The following is a 21022-nucleotide window of genomic DNA, read 5'->3' as shown; positions in this document are numbered from 1 at the left end:
TTATTTTGACCTCAGTGCATCCTGAAAAGCCAGGTCTTTGGGAATGTTTGTCTCATATCACATAGGATGTGGCTTCACTGTCAAAATAAAAGAGGCTAGGGTTGCTGTGGGTTCCACTACAACATCTGTGGGACAAACCATAAGGAACCATGGTTTGAGCCATTACTAGGATCCTGAAATGTATGATGGCTGTTTGTGATTATGAAAAAAAGCTGCGCATTAAAGTGCACAATAGCAGAGGGGCAAAAGATTGTGCAATCTTTTTAAAAACTTGCATTTTAACTTGTTGAAGTCTATCTCACTGAAGCTACTCATTGCAGCTAGAATGAACAGGCAGATTGCTCCCCCGGGTGGCAGCTGGGAAAGCTGCAAGCCACCCCTTTATTTATTTATTTATTTTTAAGAACAGATTTTTAAAAAATTATTAAAACTAATATTAAAATTATATAATGCAAAGGTTAAGGAAAGAGTGTCTGTACATCTGGGTATAGTGCTTAAATTCTCCCAAAGTACAAAGGGTGGTTTAAAAGTAATACAATATATATATAGTACATAATCAGCAATAACCCAAATAAGATTAATACATTTAATGATACAATGTAGATATTAGCATCCAAGTATTCAGGTACATCACTCGTGAAAAGTTATACAGCGAGCTGGTTGCAGAAAGCAAATATAGGAATGAGTGTAGACTGCCCCTCAGTAATTGAGCACTTGAGATTGATGGATTATATCTACTAAGGGACAACCTGAGAAGTATTTCAGTTACTTTCCGATTTCCCTTTTCATTGGCACTCCAGCTCAGCTCTCCTGGTATTGCCGATGTCTGGTGATGTGCTGAGATAGATGTCCTTCAGCCATCTGATGGCATCCAATACCATGAGTTGCTGCATCAGCCAAGCGTAGCCTTGACTGATTCTGCATTCTGACAACACTCGCTCGTTACTGGGGTCCCATGCACCCAGGGCTCCGACGATCAGCAGATAAGTTTGAACCTTGTAGCCCCTAGCTCTCAAGGTGTCTGCCAGAGGGAAGTATTTCTCCAACTTTCGAGATTGGGCATCGTGGAAGGCCAGGGTCCTGTTTTCAAAGGGAACTCTGAGGAACTACTATGATGATCTTCTTCCGTTCCTCGTTGGTGATGACAATGTCCAGTCGCAGTTGGCTGTCTGTTCCAGGGATGGCTGAGTTCATAGCAACCTTCCCCACAGGTGGTGGGATGGCTCTGACCAAGCGATCTTGGATGGCATTGTTTGAGCACAGCTGCCAGGCTGTGGAATAGGGCTTGCAGCTACACAAGAGATGGGGTAGAGTCTCATTAGCATAGCCACACTTCCTGTGCTCTATGCAATGTTTTTGTAGCCCTGTTGGACCCAGGATACTGAAGAGACAAGGTGGGGTGAGGTAATCTCTTTGATTGGAACAACTTCTGTTGGTGAGAGAGAAAAGCTTTTGGGCTTACACAGAGCTCTTCTTCAGGTCTTTTTTATATTGTTAGTTCTATTTATGTATTTATTTGCAGAGGTCCTAAGTTTTGCTGTTTATTTTTAGGTAAACTGACTCATTCTAAGGAGTAAACACTTTTTTATAAAATCAGTCCTTAAAAATAATTTGCATTACCTAAAAAAAAATGGCCCCTCCAAGCCCCTTCACTCTTTATGATGAACTCCCGGCAAGTGTGAGACTTCTAGGGCCTGCTGGGCAACTGTACAGCCCTGCACTCCTAGAGCTGAATTCCTAGTATGTATGGGGTGAGGGAAAATTTTAGGGTCCACCACAGCTCTCTAGAAATAATTTGTAGCACACTGCAGGAATTTTCAATACATATTTTATTTTTGCTTCAGTTGGGTTTTGTTGCATTAATACTCAAAAAAACCCCTAGACTTAAAACACTGGACATAAATCCATAGACGTAAACCAGATGGTACATTTTAGAAAAGAGCACTGACTGTGGAATATATAGAGGCAAATGTGATATGAAATATGAAATGCAAGTGTGGTTGCTCAGCTCTGCACATGAAATCCAATCAGCTGTGTGTGTGCAAGAGAAACAAAGCCCAGGCACTGACATACTGTAGTGATGAGTGCAGTTATAAATACCAAGACAGATTAGATGGGAGTGTGTAGAGCTGACAGACTCCACAGACAACAGCATTGATAGACACAATAGACAACAGCGTAGAGGGCCCTGCGGAAATTGTGGGAAGGCATTGGAGGACTAGTGGCCCTCAGCTGTGTCAGCTCCAGCCTACATTCACACTACATGGACAGCTGAAAAGGGCAGCTCACTCAAGAACTGTCCTATACCCCTGGTCATGCCTGCCAACTGGTGTTACTAGCACCATCACACAAGACAGAGGGATTTGGGTATGGGCAGGGGTCAAGTTAATGGGAATACTCAAGCTGTTACACATGGTAACTCTGTAGTAGAGACACATTCTCTGTGGGTATAAGAGCAGTTTCCCTTCCACAACTGGTAGGCAGCACACAGGGGATAGCAGCATGTGGAACGTATGCAGGCTACACAAACGGGACTTGCTGCTGATGGCTATCTGGCTCAACAGGACAATCCTGCTCAGGAGTTCTTTCACTAACAGTGTTAAAAATCCCATGTACTGTTGTGTGGACCGTGACAAGCCGGGCCTTAGCAAAGCATAGTTCTACAACACATTTCTCTTGCATTCTTTCCTTCTGCCTTTTAAAAGAGACAGACCTGGCCATAGATTCACTCGATAATTCCCCAGTCATTAAACACACAGTGTTTAGGTCAAGAACAATGGTAACTCATTCAACAAATGTTTCTATGCAAAATGGGTAAGTGATATATTTTTAGGATACATTAAAAACCATTTTCTTTTCAGTTCCAATAGGTAATTGCTTGGTACTTTTCTGTTTCCAACTTATTTTAAATAGCATAAAAGTGACTGGATAATAATTAAACGTTGAGAAAATAGGCCTGTTTCAACCACTGAAAAGCAGCAGCGATTGTCATTTTTCATAAAAAAGTGAAAATCTTTTTAATCTGTGACATTCAACATCAGCACTACCACAGTTTAAACATATTTAAGTCCCCCAATTCCTAAAAAGAATGGAAAATTACTCCATTCCCCCAAAAAACCTCACCATGCATTTTATTCTTAAAAAGTTTCATTTTTATTTTTCACCGTAGTACAAAAATACAGTACAATGCGATGGCAAGACATTCTCCAAAAACATTCTGCAAAAAGGGGGAGAACCCCATAATGCTTCAATATAATCCATCTTCTCTTAATAAAACAATTGAAAGATGAACATACAATAGATAGGTGGAGTTTCAACCTGAATGCAAGTAAAGTCAAGTCACAAAGAGTTCCTACAAGAAAAAAAATGTTCAGAGTGAATATTCCACATGCGACTCTTAGATATTAATGAAAATAACTCTACTTGTGTTAGTGTTCATGGCAAAATTATTGGTTTGATATTTTTTGGCTTTTCAGAATAGAGCAGGCTTGAGTCACATCTCCTACTCATGAGTTTCCCCACTGAAATCAAAGGGATGACTTAATGTCAGTCAGACGTGGGGGAGCAAGCGCTTATTGGAGACCAAGTGTTGGCAATTTGAAAACGTAAAAATCATTCCTCTTAAGAAGAGGGTAAGATCTAGGCCTCTGGATACTAGTGGTCATTGTTTACACAGACAGATCTGACATATCCATTCAAGATGAGGTTGTGTATGCAAGTACATCAGCTATAAATAAGCACTGAAGTGTAAACTAGCCAGGGAGGAGAAGATAACACTGTATTTGATGGAGGTGTGTGAAAAATCAGATAGTGAGAGGAGAATTACGTCCTTCCAGTGCAGCTACATTTCTTGGTACGTTTAATGGTTTAAAAAAAAAAATTATTTATCCTTTCAGAGCTTCAGGGTGATGGAAAAGGAATGTTCAATATATATATTATAATTCATCTCCAAGATGTTTTTGTTTGAAAGCATCTCCTGTCAGCTTCTCTTGGGCTTCCTTCATTCCTTGGACAACTGTCAAATTAAATACATAGAATATCAGCTGGATCATTACTACACATGATATGGATCAAGTAAGGAAGTGTATAATGAAAAGTATTTTTATCAACCAAAAGGAAGTGTATAATGAAAAGTATTTTTATCAACCAAAAGGAAGTGTATAATGAAAAGTATTTTTATCAACCAATGGTGCAATCTTATAGAATAAGCCCCTTGGAAGTAGCCTGCAAAAGAAAAAAGTTAGAGTTATGCTCTTTTTGACTTCTACTTGATGGATAAAGAAGCATTAAATATCTCCCACTCGTACTCTCTTCCCTTTCCCATACCTTTTTTAAGTTCATGCCTCATCTACCCTTATTTTTGTTGGCAGACTCTATGGACAAAGAAAGAACTAGCAGGATTGTGACATCATATAATAGGCACATGAAATCTGATAATTTGAGAGGGAAGTGATTTTTAATCACTTTTTTTGCTCACAACTTAAATGGCTGAAATACACTTGGGTATCTGCAAAAAGAAAAGGAGTACTTGTGGCACCTTAGAGACTAACTTTTGAGCATGAGCTTTCGTGAGCTACAGCTTGGGTATCTGTATTTAAAGTTCAACACTCCCCTAACAATCCACATCTCTAAGACCCTCTCCAGTATTACCAAGGAAGGCAAGTTTTGATATTCCTGATATTTCTAAGGTAAAAGATAAATTTAAAAAAAAAATCTTGTATAAAGCCTGAGAGTGTTTTTGTTTTGTTCTTTTAAAAAGTCACAGCCGCAAAATTCAACAGAAACCTATTTTTCTTTTATGGGTCACCTTTAATATAACAGAACAAAGCTTTGCCTGCATCTATCCCCATCAGCACACCTAAGACATTCGGCTGTGGTTCGTTACTTCAATGGCAGTTTCGTGCCTGCTTCTCTCAGGCGCCATAGAAAAATCTCTACCAGAACAATTAAGAGGAATTGAGATTTTTACATTCAAAATATAATTAGAAAGATTCACTCTGCTTTACCATGCACAAAACACACTGTCACAGCTCTCGGCCTTGTTGGCTCTCTCAACAGCAAGGTGAGCAGTGAACCTGAACTATTCTTTCACAGGCAGGTGGCCTCTCCAGGGTCGAGGTAAACAAGTGGGCCGGCGTGGGGAAGCCTGCACTGCTCTACATGCTGTTTTGTGGATACCTGTGATTCAGTATCCAAGACAACCAACACACCACTATTTGAAATGTACCAGTAAACTGCATGATGAGCTAAGTACATTCTATAAGTGGGGCTTAGTTTTCCTTAAGATCAGGTATGATGCTGATGTGATGGACTATAGGACTGGCAAACCCTTAGAGAGTTCACTTTTTTTCCTTATTATTCCTCTTCATCACCCTCCAAAAAACAGAATCACTACCCTTCCCAACTGATTATTTTAGGGCCATGTCTACAATCTCCACTGGTGTTAGCAATTTTGGAAGTCATAATATAGACTGACACTGATTACAGCTGTGCCAATCAGACCCGCTCTTAACATGGTTAGATGACATGGTTCTTAAAATTCTAGCAGCAACTGGCCTATACTAGGGCTCTGAAGGTTGCTTATACTGGTAGAATTGGGCTGGCAAGATATTTTTGGAAAAAGTTTCCATAGCGTAGACAGGGCCCAAAAGTTTCACAATTAGACATTTCTTGATTTGAGAACAGCGTTGTTAATTAACCAGCTTATATCACACATAACAGGGCCACATTGCTCACAGCTAGCACCTGGTCCTAATGGCTATTTAGATACTTTACTGAAGAGATAGAAAACATAAGGTAAATTAATTCTTCTTAAATGAGGTTGTCCTCTTACAGTTGTGTGAAAAGGGAAAGCATACAAATGGAGAAGTGTCCACATTTACATCAGAAGTCACAGATGGATATGTAACATCAAAGGCTGAATTTTAAATGACCAGAAATGCTTTTATTTTACATTATGATTCTGTAATATAGGTCAATCCATCCACCCACAAGGTGCAAAAAAGCCACTCATTCACCTTATTTGTAACAGCTTCCAGTTGTGCTGTGTTAAGGAAAAGTTAGCATATGTGACTCCATTTTGGTTTGGGGCCCACCATTGTCTAAAAGCAAGCACATCATGCACCAGGAGGAGTGTTCCTTAGATACTGCATTCCTGTGAAAACCTCCCCCTTGTTTCCAGCCTGTTTCTACTCCCGGTTTCTGTTCTTTGTCGGTTCCTAACTCCCTGCCTCCTGGCCTTGTGATGTGGGCCTCCCATCCTGAAAAGAAAAGTTACTGATGCATTGCTTTAGGACCATGTTGTGTAGCTGAAGTAATGGTTTAGCACGGGGAATGTACCTAGCAGGGATAGGTGGTAGATAAGGGAACGGTTTGTCTACTGGCTAAGGTTTCCGATGCACGAGGGCAACATGTTTTGCTAAAAGGTATATAATCTTTGTATAACCTGCATTCGGGGTCCCCTTCTGACTAGCAGGGGGGCACCACGCTCGAGCGTAATAAACTTAGTATCTTTGGGAACTCTGCAGTTGTGGACCTGGTTCGTGTGCCTCAGCCTAGACTCAAACTGCGCGTGACGTATCAGGTATAATTCGCAACTGCTGTGAACTATAGATTACCTCCACTCAAAAAACAAGCTCACAATAGCTGCCGTTCCTATGACATACCTGCAATGCACTCCCACTCAATTCAAATTTAGAGCTCATTCTCACATACCTTGATCAGCATTGATGTAGAAATACTTATAGCTTGGGTTTCCTTTCTCATTAATAATCTCTGGATGGACCTTCCCACTGGGATCTGTGAAACGAGAAAGTGATTAAAATGTGTAAGTGGTGAAGATGACAAAGTAGTCCTATAAGAGGTTGTAACAACAGTGAGCATGCCTTACCCATGAAAAGGATTCTGGGAATATAACCACCATCAGGGCTAAAAGCTTCATCCTTTGGCTCTTCTTCATCCTATGGGTGCAAGACAGATGTAAGACAAAATTCTCCTTTCTAAGCAAGGGATCTAACAAAATGTAACATTTACTTTAAAGCTATTTTCTTCCAATGGCTGTTATAAAATGGTAGTTTTAACTAACATGAACAGCTTGAAAAGAAGATAAATGAGTGCAAAATCCTCTACTTTTGCCCACAAAGTAAAAAGGTCACCCAACAAGTAACAGTTTTAAAAATAACTGTAAATCAAATATTTTCATCAGTTTACATTAAATGGACTCACTATTTTGGAGTTTTATAGGTAACTGGAATGTTTTATAGGTAATAAATCTGTATAGAAAAGCAATTTCCTTTCTTATTATTAGGGAATAGTATAATGTACAGATTGTTAATAAAAAAATGGAACGGAATCAGCTGCATGAATAAAACCATATAACAATACAGTAAAGGTTTTATTTTTTAAACAATCAGTTATATCAGTCAATACTTTGTATCTATTAAATAATGATAAGAATTTAGTTAGGAAGGGATGGAGTCAGGAGAAATAAATAATGATAAGAAATAAGGGGGAAATGCTCAGTTACAAAATAGTAGTATGGACATGAACTGTAGGGAAGCCTACCTCAAGGTTTACCATAATAAAATTATGGGCAAGTTCGGAGATCTCCTTGGATTCAGCAAATTTTGGCTTTAAAGCTAAGAAGAAAAAGAAGGGTGGGGGAGAGAAGAGAAAACTGTGTAAGAAAAAAAAAATCATAATTCAGGCCTACACCAAAATCACCACTCCATCCCTTCTTCCAGAGGTTAGGTGCTTGACTCTGAATAGTAAGTAACCGAATCTTTGTCTTAAATTACTGAACCCATAACACAGAGTGAAAGTTAACCAGCCCAATCCTCAGTGATCAGTCAGATGATGAATACTGGCCAAAAATAGTCACATGGGTAATTTTTGAACCAATGGTACAGAAGCAAAAACCTTTCTCTGTCCCATTACCAGTCACCCAAGCCACCTCACCTAAATTTTTAGACCTATATCATTATGGTTAGCCAGTTCCATTATATCACTGAACAAGACAAAAATCTAACCATCCACTGAGAAAGTCCAGTTTGGAATATGCAGGTTTACTGTTCTTTCAAACTTTTATAATTTTCCATACCAAGGATTAAGCCTTCCATTTCTATTGAATGTGTTTTTTTAATAACCAATATATAGCATGGATTTGGACAGCTATTAATTTATTGCATTGAAGATTTCTATTTGTGCACTACTATATTGATCTGAGCAAAAAGCAAATATTACACAGACTATGCTTCAAATGTAAATAATAATAGACTTGTATAAAGAAACCTTCCATTAAGGATTTTAAAGTGCCCTAGAATTAAATTCACATACCTTTGCAAGCGCCACACCAGGACTTGTGGATGATAATCATTAGAGGCAAACCACTTTAGAAAAAAAACAAAGCACAACTGACATCAATTCTAAGACACTTAACAAGACTGCATTCCTGAATGAAACTCTGAAAATGCACTTTCCAGTAATTAAAACTTTTAAAGAAGGCCCTACCTACTGGAAAAAGTCATAGATGAAACTGATTCTATTGTGCTCCCGAAGCTTCATTTCCTTGCTAAAGTCTTCCCAAGTTATAAACATCAGCACCAAATAATCCAATAAAATGCCTTGTGACACTCTGTACCTCAAAATAGCACTCTGGAACCCCCATATCACCACTGTGATCGGATTATATTTTGTACAAAGTATACCTTGTGAGGTATCCTTTGAGAAGTTATAATTGGTTGAACGTTACTATTCTGTTGAATTATATGTGTTACCATTGTATCTGAAGTTATGAAGTTTTGCTGTGTGTGTGTTACTGAAATATGTTGTATCTGGGAAATGCCCACTGCTAGTCTTTCATTGGCAACAAAGGAGCAACTAACACTGACAAGACAGATTTACATCAGGACCAGTCAGATGTGTTTATGACCCATTAAGAAGAATCCATTCTCCCAGTGACTCCTCAGAGAGGGCATGTACACAATGGGGGCTATCTAACCCCCATGTCCCTGCAAGGATCTTTCTAGCACCTGGAGAAAGTATAAATGAGGGTCGATGACATCACCACTGTGCCTTTCTCCTCCCCCATTCAGCATCTGGAAGATTGTTTGGAAGACAAAGACTTGGAACTGGGGAGATTGACAGGCTGAGAAGAGAATTCGCCTGTGTAATAAGAACTGTAAACTGCCTGGAACATCCAGTGGGGTGAGAAAAACTGCTTGATTCAAATCTTGGTCTGACAAAGTGTCAAATTTAGACTGCAATTTTCTTTTAAATTTCTTATGTAACCAACGTTGACCTCTGTGCAGCTCTCCAACACCACTTTCTACAAGCCATTACCCTCTGATCCCACTGAGGGTTACCAAAAGAAACTACAGCATTTGCTCAAGAAACTCCCTGAAAAAGCACAAGAACAAATCCGCACAGACACACCCCTGGAACCCCAACCTGGGGTATTCCATCTGCTACCCAAGATCCATAAACCTGGAAATCCTGGGCGCCCCATCATCTCAGGCATTAGCACCCTGACAGCAGGACTGTCTGGCTAAGTAGACTCCCTCCTCAGGCCCTATGCTACCAGCACTCCCAGCTATCTTCGAGACACCACTGACTTCCTGAGGAAACTATAATCCATCGGTGATCTTCCTGAAAACACCATCCTGGCCACTATGGATGTAGAAGCCCTCTACACCAACATTCCACACAAAGATGGACTACAAGCCATCAGGAACAGTATCCCCGATAATGTCACGGCAAACCTGGTGGCTGAACTTTGTGACTTTGTCCTCACCCATAACTATTTCACATTTCGGGACAACGTATACCTTCAAATCAGCGGCACTGCTATGGGTACCCGCATGGCCCCATAGTATGCCAACATTTTTATGGCCGACTTAGAACAACGCTTCCTCAGCTCTCGTCCCCTAATGCCCCTACTCTACTTGCGCTATATTGATGACATCTTCATCATCTGGGCCCATGGAAAAGAAGCCCTTGAGGAATTCCACCATGATTTCAACAATTTCCATCCCACCATCAACCTCAGCCTGGACCAGTCCACACAAGAGATCCACTTCCTGGACACTACGGTGCTAATAAGCGATGGTCACATAAACACCACCCTATACCGGAAACCTACTGACCGCTATGCCTACCTACATGCCTCCAGCTTTCACCCGGACCACACCACACGATCCATTGTCTACAGCCAAGCTCTACGATACAACCGCATTTGCTCCAACCCCTCAGACAGAGACAAACACCTACAAGATCTCTATCAAGCATTCTTACAACTACAATACCCACCTGCTGAAGTAAAGAAACAGATTGACAGAGCCAGAAGAGTACCCAGAAGTCACCTACTACAGGACAGGCCCAACAAAGAAAATAACAGAACGCCACTAGCCGTCACCTTCAGCCCCCAACTAAAACCTCTCCAACGCATTATCAAGGATCTACAACCTATCCTGAAGGACGACCCATCACTCTCACAAATCTTGGGAGACAGGCCAGTCCTTGCTTCCAGACAGCCCCCCAATGTGAAGCAAATACTCACCAACAACCACACAGCACACAACAGAACCACTAACCCCAGGAACCTATCCTTGCAACAAAGCCCATTCCCAATTATGTCCACATATCTATTCAGGGGACACCATCATAGGGCCTAATCACATCAGCCACACTATCAGAGGCTCGTTCACCTGCACATCTACCAATGTGATATATGCCATCATGTGCCAGCAATGCCCCTCTGCCATGTACATTGGACAAACTGGACAGTCTCTACGTAAAAGAATAAATGGACACAAATCAGATGTCAAGAATTATAACATTCATAAACCAGTCGGAGAACACTTCAATCTCTCTTGACACTCGATTTCTGATCTCAAAGTGACTATCCTTCAACAAAAAAAACTTCGAAAACAGACTCCAACAAGAGACTGCTGAATTGGAATTAATTTGCAAATTGGATACAATTAACTTAGGCTTCAATAGAGACTGGGAGTGGTTGAGTCATTATACTAAGTGAAACTATTTCCCCTTGTTTATTCCTCCCCCCCCCCGCCACCACTGTTCCTCAGACTTTCTTGTTAACTCCTGGAAATGTGCTGGAAATGGCCCACCTTGATTATCACTTCAAAAGGTTTTCTCTCCCCCCACCCCACTCTCCTGCTGGTAATAGCTCATCTTAAGTGATCACTCTCCTTACAATGTATATTTTTTCATGGTCTGTGTGTATGTATAAAATCTCCTCACTGTACTTTCCACTTTATGCATCCGATGAAGTGAGCTGTAGCTCACAAAAGCTTATTCTCAAATAAATTGGTTAGTCTCTAAGGTGCCACAAGTACTCCTTTTCTTTTTGCGAATACAGACTAACACAGCTGCTACTCTGAGACCTCTATGCTAACACTTATAATCACTTAAAATCTATTTTCTGTAGTTAATAAACTTATTTTAATGTTTTATCCTTACCAGTGAATTTGTTTGAAGTGCTTGGGGAATCTGCTCAGATTACAAAGGCTGGGGCACATCCACTATCCTTTGACAAAGTGGTGTACTAATTAATGAATTTGCATCATTCAAGAGAAGGTCTCGAGCAGTGAAAGATGGTTACATTTCTGGGGTGCAAGGCTTGGGAGCTGAGAGATTTGCTGGTATCTCTCTTTCTGTATAGGTTTCAGAGTAACAGCCGTGTTAGTCTGTATTCGTAAAAAGAAAAGGAGTACTTGTGGCACCTTAGAGACTAACCAGTTTATTTGAGCATGAGCTTTCGTGAGCTACAGCTCACTTCATCGGATGCATAGCATATCGTGGAAACTGCAGAAGACATTATATACACACAGAGACCATGAAACAAAACTTCCTCCCACCTCACTCCCCCGCTGGCAACAGCTTATCTAAAGTGATCCTCAAGTAGAGCCATTTCCAGCACAAATCCAGGTTTTCTCACCCTTCCCCCCCCCCCACACACACACATACAAACTCACTCTCCTGCTGGCAACAGCCCATCCCCCTTTGAAATCCCTCTTTATAATGCGCATGATAATCAAGGTGGGTCACCTCCAGCACTAATCCAGGTTTTCTCACCCCCCCCACCCCCCCCTTTTTTTCAAAAAACCACACACACAAACTCATTCTCCTGGCAACAGCTCATCTTACAATGTGCACAGCAATAATCCAAGTTTAACCAGAACGTCTTGGGGGGGGGGGGGTTGCAGGAAAAAAACAAGGGGAGACAGGCTACCTTGCATAATGACTTAGCCACTCCCAGTCTCTATTCAAGCCCAAATTAATAGTATCCAATTTGCAAATGAATTCCAATTCAGCAGTTTCTCGCTGGAGTCTGGATTTGAAGTTTTTTTGCTTTAAGATAGCGACCCTCATGTCTGTGATTGCGTGACCAGAGAGATTGAAGTGTTCTCCGACTGGTTTATGAATGTTATAATTCTTGACATCTGATTTGTGTCCATTTATTCTTTTACGTAGAGACTGTCCAGTTTGACCAATGTACATGGCATTATAAAGAGGGGTTTCAAAGGGGGATGGGCTGTTGCCAGCAGGAGAGTGAGTTTGTATGTGTGTGTGGGGGGGGGGGGGAAGGGTGAGAAAACCTGGATTTGTGCTGGAAATGGCTCTACTTGAGGATCACTTTAGATAAGCTGTTGCCAGCGGGGGAGTGAGGTGGGAGGAAGTTTTGTTTCATGGTCTCTGTGTGTATATAATGTCTTCTGCAGTTTCCACGATATGCTATGCATCCGATGAAGTGAGCTGTAGCTCACGAAAGCTCATGCTCAAATAAACTGGTTAGTCTCTAAGGTGCCACAAGTACTCCTTTTCTTTCTGTATAGTTCATGAATAGCTTCGAGAGCATTCAGGCAACTTAGCTGGGCATGTCTCTGCATGCTGTTGGCAGAGTGATCAGAGCACCTAAAGGGGTTTGCTACTTGTCACTAGCACGGCATTGTAAGAGACAGCCCAGGGAGGAGTGTTAAGGGGGCACAGTGGTCCGTCCTCTCCAGGTTGTAGCCTCGGGGTATGTTACAGCCATCCAACAACTTTTCCAGCATTCAAATTCTCTAACCTCCTTTGCATTAAATTCAATCTGTTAGGCAATTAGACAGAAGGACCTTGAGTGCACTAGAAATTTTTCCTAACGTTTCCCAGTTTCTAGGAGTCACCTGGTAGGGCCGGCAGGAGCACTACAGTAAACTGCCCTGAGCAAAAGAGACATTGCTACATTTTAAATGTGATGTTCACATTTATAGCTAGGTAATAATTGGCATGCATGTAGGACATTTAACCACCATGTCACACAGCTCTGCTCTGAGAAAGGCTAGCAGACACAGTGCTTACTATGCCAACAGCCACCTGGAGCCCTGTCTTCACTAACATGCTCACTGTGTCTGCTACCAGTGGTAGCAGTAATAGGAAATCCAGGAATTCAGTAGATACAGATGGCAAACTCTATTTATTGCCGACAGTTTAAAAAATAAAAATAATAAAAAAAAAAACCTGTGAAGCAGTTAAAAAATAGTAATGAATAAGCTGATTGATGGCTGAAGCCCAGAACAATCTCATTCTCTAAGTGGTAATGATGGCTATTGGTATAATTACATTGCAGCTGTTCACTCTGTCAGACTCTAAAAATCTATCAATCGTCTACTGTAACAGGAATGATGTCGTGGTAACAGAATGGTAAGAACATAAGAATGGCCATACTGGGTCAGACCAATGGTCCATCTAGCCCAATATCCCGTCTTCTAACAACAGCTGGTGCCAGATGCTTCAGAAGTAATGAACAGAACAGGTCAATTATCAGGTTGTCCAGACTCAGCTTCTGGCAAAAGGTTATCAAAAGATAATTTCATGAGCCCACTCCTATTCCCTTTCTCTAGACTTTCTGATGAAGCAGCAGTCCACTATCAGAAGCATTCCATAAACCAGTGTTGATTTCTATGTTCTTTTCTATGAAGCACTGTGGGAATCACCAAAAGCATCTTGGGGCCCACTTGAGGAGGAAGTGTGGAGAGCTGCAGGATGTGGGCTCATGATATGAAGGACATTGAGGGAACCCCTATTTTAAACAATCAACTACTAGAAGTTTTTGTTGAAACTTTCTGCAAAGGAAGAGTCCAAATATTGATTTGCCAGTTACTTCATGTATACTTATTACTAAACAAGACTCCCAAGAAAAAGTAGAAACGTTATTCTCCTATGTTTGTAGATTTTAAAGCCAGAAGGGACCATTATGATCTTCTAGTCTATTTCATCCTACATAACACAGGTCACAGAGCCACACCCACTAATTTCTACATCAAACCCATAATTTCAGTTTGAGCTAGAATGCAGAATCAGTCAACACTATGTTTGGCTCATGCAGCAACTCATGGTGTTGGACACAATCAGGTGGTCGAGGGGCATTTACATAGAACACATCACTGGACATCGGCAATACCAGGAGGGATGAGCTGGAGTGCCAATGAGAAGTGCAGTCAGGAACGTAACAAATACTTTCCTCATGGATTGTATATTCTAAGTGGAGAACCAACCTAATTCTCAATTACTGAGGGACAATCTCCACTCATTGATATATTTTGCTTTCCACAACCAAATCTCTGTACAATTTTTCATGAGTGATGTACCTGAGTACTCGGATTCTAGTATCTAAACTGTATTCTTAAATCTATTCATCTAAATTTGGGTTATTGCTGATTATGTGCTCTATGTATCATGTGACTTAAAAATTAACTTTATTTTTGTGAATAATCTAACCACTATACCGAGATGTACACATTCTTTTCCCAACCTATGTATTATATATATTTTTTAACATTAATTTTAATAAAAATTTTATATCTTTTAGAAATACATCTCATGGTCACTTAAAGAGTTCAGGTGATTTAGAACCCACTATATCCCTATACAGGTTGTCCCACTACTTAATTACTTAACTGTTTAAAATTTGCACTTTATTTCTAGTCTGAATTTGCCTAGCTTCAGTTTCAAATCACTGGATCTTGTTATACCTTTGTCTGCTAGATTAAAGAGTCATGTGCTATCAGAAATCTCTTCCCCATGCAGGTACTTGTAGATAATGTCACCTCTTAACCTTGTCTTGGATAAGCTAAATAGAGTTTCTTAAGTCTTTCACTGTCAGGTAGGTTTTCCAGACATCAAATCATTCTAGTAGCTCTTTTCTGAGCCCTTTCCAAAGTGTGGACACTGGGTTCCAGTAAAGGTCCTACTAATTCTGTATACAAAGATAATACCTGTTCATATATTAACTCCAAGCAAACAAGTTCTTCTAAAATCTTGTCCTAGAAAGCACCTCTGCTTCTTCACTAACATCTCACAATTATATAAACACTTTCCACACAGCAAGATTCATCCGCACTAGAAAGCCGCCGTCTCTAGGGTAGACTTTTGGGGGTTTAATATATGTCTTTATTTTCTCCAGTTTGAGAAGTATGAAATTTAGCAGTATGTTAAAATATTTCTGAATGACATGGTCTAACACATGATCAGAAATTGGCAGAATTACAGGTAGAATTGAAAAAAAACAAACACGTGATTTGATTGGAGTGGATTATTTCAGTAAACTAGGGGTTTTTTGAAAATACGCAGCCAAACAATATTTCCCCCAAGATTTGTATATCAGCTAAGCCTTGACTTCCCTTTACCTCAAAATATTGCATTTTAAGTCACCAAGTTGTTTTTTTGAAGTTGTTTTGGATATAGGAATATGAAGCCATTCTAGACAGAACCTGAAAGTGTTAGCCTTAGGGAGGGAGTATGCCTGGTGTGGTATCTAGATTTCTAGCTATGTATATCTCACATCATGCTGTGCAGAACATAGGAAAGGGCCGCTACAAATGTCAATTTAGACACAAATTGTGATTGGGTAACAAGAGTAAGAAGTTACACTGCATGAAGTTTTTAATTAAATATGAATCATGGTAGTCCAAAACAGCTTTGAGGGAGGTAAGTTTACTGGCTAGCTGCTACTACTAGTGAGAATAAAAGTAAATACCTTTGTTTTCTTGAAAACAAAATTTTATGGAAAAATGTATAGGGGGGTCACTATAAGGTGGAGTCTAATTTTTAAACAAGTTTTACATAGCATTTTTTGACACCTTACATTAAAATAAGAATTTCAGAAGTTGAATTTATTGCTCATTACTTCAGTCAGGGCCAACATTTCACTCATGTTTTCATTTGCTGCAGATATCTCAGTTTGGATGATTCACTATAGATATGAAAGTGTGTTTCACTTTTATTTATAATCACTTTCAGGTTTTCATGCAAACAGTATAATGCTATAACATTTGGCCTGTTAACACTGCAAGGGAATTTTATAAAAACTGTTTACACAAATTAAAAAAAGTCATGCATGTCTATCAGCTGTATAGGGTTATCCAGATCTTGTTTGCATACAAGAAAAACTAAGCAAGAAAGTATGGAATTATAACTAGGAATAATCTGATGAAGAAAAGGACAATTTATCTGAATATCAGGGAGAAAAAACTCCAGTAGTTAGATACATTAAGCTGTGGAAATGTCGTCTTAAATGAAGTAGCGCACACCATCAGTTTGGATACTTGAAGACAGGACAAAACAAAATGCTCTGCAGAGAACAAGTTTGCATTAGCAGAGAGGTGATCCATTAAGGTTTTTTCTACCTCACAACTCTAAGATTTTTTTTTACTTGACAGTGTCTCTTTGCACCTTATAGTCTGTTTCTAACAAGAGAGTGGCATGTAAAAGGAAAAATGTAACAGAAGGATTTTTAAAGCCACATCACAATGGCCACACACCCTTAGTAAGATAAGATCCCAAATCCCTTCACAGAGCCAGAGGCTGCTGCAGCCAGAGGGATATGGGGCAAGAAATACTCCCATGTGGAGAGTAACAGTATCTTTGCAGGGACAGCTGATACATGGAGAACACAGAAGGCAATCTGGCACCAGAGAAAGCACACAATAGATGCAGGCAAGGAGCCAGGATGTTAGAGGAGCGTGGCATGGGATTTTTACCAATTAAACTTATAAAACCGTAAAAGTCTTCCCAGGGCAGTGGTGGTAGTGCTAATGCTTGATTCATTTTAAACGAGATTGTTCCTTACATTATATTGTTCAACTTTGCAGTGGATGACGGCATTGAATTACTTAAATTTATAGAAAAGAACGAGAGGTATGAATGGAAGCGTCCTTCCAGTTATAACCAATTATAGTCCTGAGTACCAAGAAAGGGGGGAAATTGTGCTAAGAGATGCATATACGGTCAATTCCAATTTTAACCACAGAAATATATTATCAGCATAGAAGCTGCTTCTCTGTAGCATACACAGAACATGGGCACACATTTTCCTGCCCAAACTAATATTAGAACATCAAACGTACTAAGGGATGTTGAGAAAATAGAATGTTACACCCTCACTGATTTCTTTCATGTAGCCCAACATGATTTTGCTCTTTAATTTTCTTCAGCAGTAGAGTGACAGATTTTTCCGAAAGATATCCTCAAGTTATAACAGTATCAGTGATTCCCATTTAATAAGTGAACACAGTCCAGCCAGCCAGCACCTGGTCTAGTACCACACACTACTATCAAGGGCAAACTTTTCTAGACAGATTTTGAATTGAGGGGTTTATAATTACTAAAATAGAATTCTCAGCAAATCAGGTATCAGAGATGTTTTACTGCTTTTGACCACACATTTCCCAGCTTTTATTCTTTCCAATTTAATTGCCCAAAGGGGGCAAAGTGGGGTCTCTTTACATAGCAGCTATAGTCATTTTTCAATCTCACAATATACAAATCCACATACTGACTGGTAGATATTATTAGGTAGTCAGAGCATATGAACTTTTGTACTCACTGAAGTAACCCCCCCCCCACTTTATGCCATCATTCCAGACAAATAAATGAATGTTTAATAGGAAGGGAAGCCTTCCTCAAAAGGCAAAGAGAAGCAGGTATGCATATGCAGGGAGAGGGTTCACACTAAGATTAGGGTTAAATAGAAGGGCAGGATCCAAAGCTGAGTTAGCAAGCAGGTATGTCTACACAGCAGAATTAGTACATGGCAAGCCGGGGTGTAAATCTACAGCGCTCTAGTATACCATGCACTGACTGTGTGGCGCATGCTGGTGCTCACTAAAAATTACCTAGTGTGCGTTGACCTACTACTGTTCACAGAGCACTAAGGAAACTTTAGTGCACAGCAGGAGGTGCAAGCAGACAGGTACCGGGAAGCATGCTACAGCATGTAGATTTACACTCCAGCTTGCCATGCACTAACTCTCCATATAATCTCTTAATTAAGGCATATAAAAGAGTTCCAAGGGGTGTATGCAATCAGAGCAGATACTGTAATAATGAAGTACAATTCAGATCATCCTCATTGTGAGAGCACCTGCTGTTAACTGAACAATTAGTGTATTTAGCCCAGGATCTGCCAATGACTTTGGAAAGGAAGCCACAGAAAGTTGCTGAAATAATTATTTTGAAAGTAAATTAAATATTTCATTCCATCCCAGGCACAGGATTTCAAAAAGAGAGACAGACATTTGAGTTCACAAAGTAAACATATTTCCACTGTCCAAACTGAAGATTTAATTTCCTGGGTTCAGAAAAACTTTTGAAAACACCACCAGTTTTTAAAAAGGCTATAAGTCCCAATCCTTTGTACAGTCTGATGAATCCATTTTATCCTTGCCTTATTTAGGGCAGGCACAAAAAAACCCAGATGAAAAATTATCGTTCTTCAAGATGCTGCAGCAGCATGAGAGCTCAGCTCCCCTGTAGCATTCCTCTTTGGACACTGCAGAGACTATATGGTTAATGGGGTTTGGCTCTCCATAGCCCCCATTAGTAGACTTTTGGGATGCTTGAGGATGCAATGGCTAGCTGCCTGTAGCTGCCCTTGTTAGGCATTCCTACTCAGATGCTGAGGCTGCTACTGGGGGGGGGGGGGTGCACACCCACTACTCCTGTTAGCAGAAATCGTGGACCACTGCAGCTCGTTCTCCATACCCACTCTGGTTGGATACTCTTGCTCAGATGATGGGTAATGCAGGGCCCTCCTGTTTATCAGCACAGACTTCTGGTCCAGGCACTGGAGACCAGGGACTAGGGAGAGCCAACTTCCCATTGGCATAGACTCTTATTTTGGGGGACGTGGAAGCTCTCGGTGACTGGACCCCATTAGCCAGCCCTCCTGTTCAGACACTGGACTAGGGAGACTACAGGGGTCACTGGATGCTGCGGCTCAGGTACTGCAGGAACATGTTGGCCAGCTGGGGCAGGTTCTCCTCACTGGGATGCATTTTGGTGTAGCTGATGAACTGCCTTCGGAGCCGACTCAGCTCAGCCATGCCCAGGGGCCGGCTCAGTACCAGCCCCTCGCTGGCCCCAGCCACCTGGATCAGCTCCCCAGGCTGGGCCCCGCTCCTTTGGGCGGCCAGCACGGCAGCCAGCACCTCCTGGGTGACCCGGTCCAGCTGGTGGAGGAAGCCGGCGGACTGCAGGGGCTGCGAGCGAGTGGACTGGTTGGGCGGGGGCGGCCTGCTCTCGAAGAGGGCGGCGCGGATCTCCGCCAGCGGCAGCGGCTCCTGCCCGTGCACGGTGAAGAGGGGCCGGTCCCAGCGGTTCCGCGAGTCCGGGGTCTCGAAGGGGCCCGCGGACGGATGCGGGGCGCCCCCCGAGCAGTGCAGCAGGCAATGCGGCGTGCCCGCATGCTTGGTCGCGCAGTAGAGCTCGTAGCGGAAGCTCTTCAGCTCGTTCCCCGCGTCGACGATCACCACGTCCCGCCGGCTCAGCCGCCGCTCCACCTCGGCCCGCAGCGCCGCGCGGCCCCCCGCCGCCTCCGCCACCACGTGCACCGGCCGCTCCTCCGCGCTCAGCGCCCCCCGCAGCTCCTCGGCCCGCCGGCTCTTCCCGCTGCCCGGCAGCCCGCACAGCACCACGAGCGGCATCTTCCGCCCACAGCCAGGGACGCCGCCATTATAACCCGGAAGTCCCTCGCAAGCACATCCGGGGCAGGCAACGAACGTCACTCCCGGCCCCAGGGCAACAAGAGAGCTTGGCCCTCAGCACGAGGCGATGTCAGGCTCTAACGCCCCTATGCAGGGAGGGGAGGGCTGGGGGCGAGGGAAGCACGTCACAGTGTGGCCCAGCCACAGCACCCCACGGCACTGCCACCCCATCAGGCATCGCCCCAGGCCATGGCAGCCACCCCACAGGCCACAGCACTGCCACCCCACAGCACTGCCACCCCACCAGGCATCGCCCCAGGCCATGGCAGCCACCCACCCCACAGGCCATGGCAGCCAGCCACCCCATGGCACTGCCACTCCACTGGGCATCGCCCCAGGCCATGGCAGCCACCCACCCCACAGGCCATGGCAGCCAGCCAACCCATGGCACTGCCACTCCACCGGTCATCGCCCCAGGCCATGACAGCCAGCCACCCCACAGGCCATGACAGCCAGCCACCCCATGGCACTGCCATCCCACTGGCCATTGCCCCATGCCATGGCAGTCAGCCACCCCATGGCACTGCCACCCCACTGGGCATTGCCCCATGCCATGGCAGTCAGCCACCCCATGGCACTGCCACTCCACCGGTCATCGCCCCAGGCCATGACAGCCAGCCACCCCACAGGCCATGGCAGCCAACCACCGCATGGCACTGCCATCCCACCGGCCATTGCCCCATGCCATGGCAACCAGCCACCCCATGGCACTGCCACCCCACTGGGCATTGCCCCATGCCATGGCAGTCAGCCATCCCACGGCACTGCCACCCCACCGGGCATCGCCCCATGTCACACAGTCACCCTGCAGGGCACTACCATCCCACAGCGCATCACCCCATTGTACATAGCTTCTTCATAGTGCACAGCCAGCCCATGGTGCCACCGCAGGCCACAGCGCTCAGCCACCCCATAGCACACACGCGCGCACACACACACACACACAAAGGTTTTGTCTCACCTATGTACTCCTTGGTCTC

General features: G+C 42.7%; 2 protein-coding genes across 8 annotated transcripts in view; both read right to left on the bottom strand.

The window, feature by feature from the left end:
- Nucleotides 1–3129: 3129 nt before the first annotated feature.
- Nucleotides 3130–21022, bottom strand: part of TXNDC12 (thioredoxin domain containing 12) — a 23419-nt gene continuing 5526 nt past the window's right edge. For 2 of the 7 annotated variants that reach the window (XM_043521506.1, XM_037907101.2), the window contains exons 3-8: nt 8335–8387; nt 7564–7637; nt 6890–6959; nt 6715–6798; nt 4185–4224; nt 3973–4147 (exon numbers count right to left, since the gene is read on the bottom strand). In XM_043521506.1, coding sequence (XP_043377441.1) covers nt 4024–4147; nt 4185–4224; nt 6715–6798; nt 6890–6959; nt 7564–7637; nt 8335–8387 — 445 coding nt within the window. In that variant the 3' untranslated portion in view covers nt 3973–4023. Of the gene's footprint in view, nt 4225–6714; nt 6799–6889; nt 6960–7563; nt 7638–8334; nt 8388–21022 lie in introns of those variants that run through there. The other 5 variants (XM_037907100.2, XM_007062167.4, XM_043521507.1 and 2 more) reach the window with 4 other exon arrangements.
- Nucleotides 15425–20072, bottom strand: KTI12 (KTI12 chromatin associated homolog). The gene has a single exon (XM_007062166.4). It carries the CDS (start codon nt 19980–19982, stop codon nt 19260–19262), a length of 723 nt encoding a protein of 240 aa, XP_007062228.1. The 5' UTR covers nt 19983–20072; the 3' UTR covers nt 15425–19259.

The sequence above is a fragment of the Chelonia mydas genome, chromosome 8 (assembly GCF_015237465.2).
Source record: "Chelonia mydas isolate rCheMyd1 chromosome 8, rCheMyd1.pri.v2, whole genome shotgun sequence".
Classification (NCBI taxonomy): Eukaryota; Metazoa; Chordata; order Testudines; family Cheloniidae; genus Chelonia; species Chelonia mydas.
Note: the sequence above shows the minus strand (reverse complement) of the source record. Positions and strands in the feature narration are given on the sequence as shown.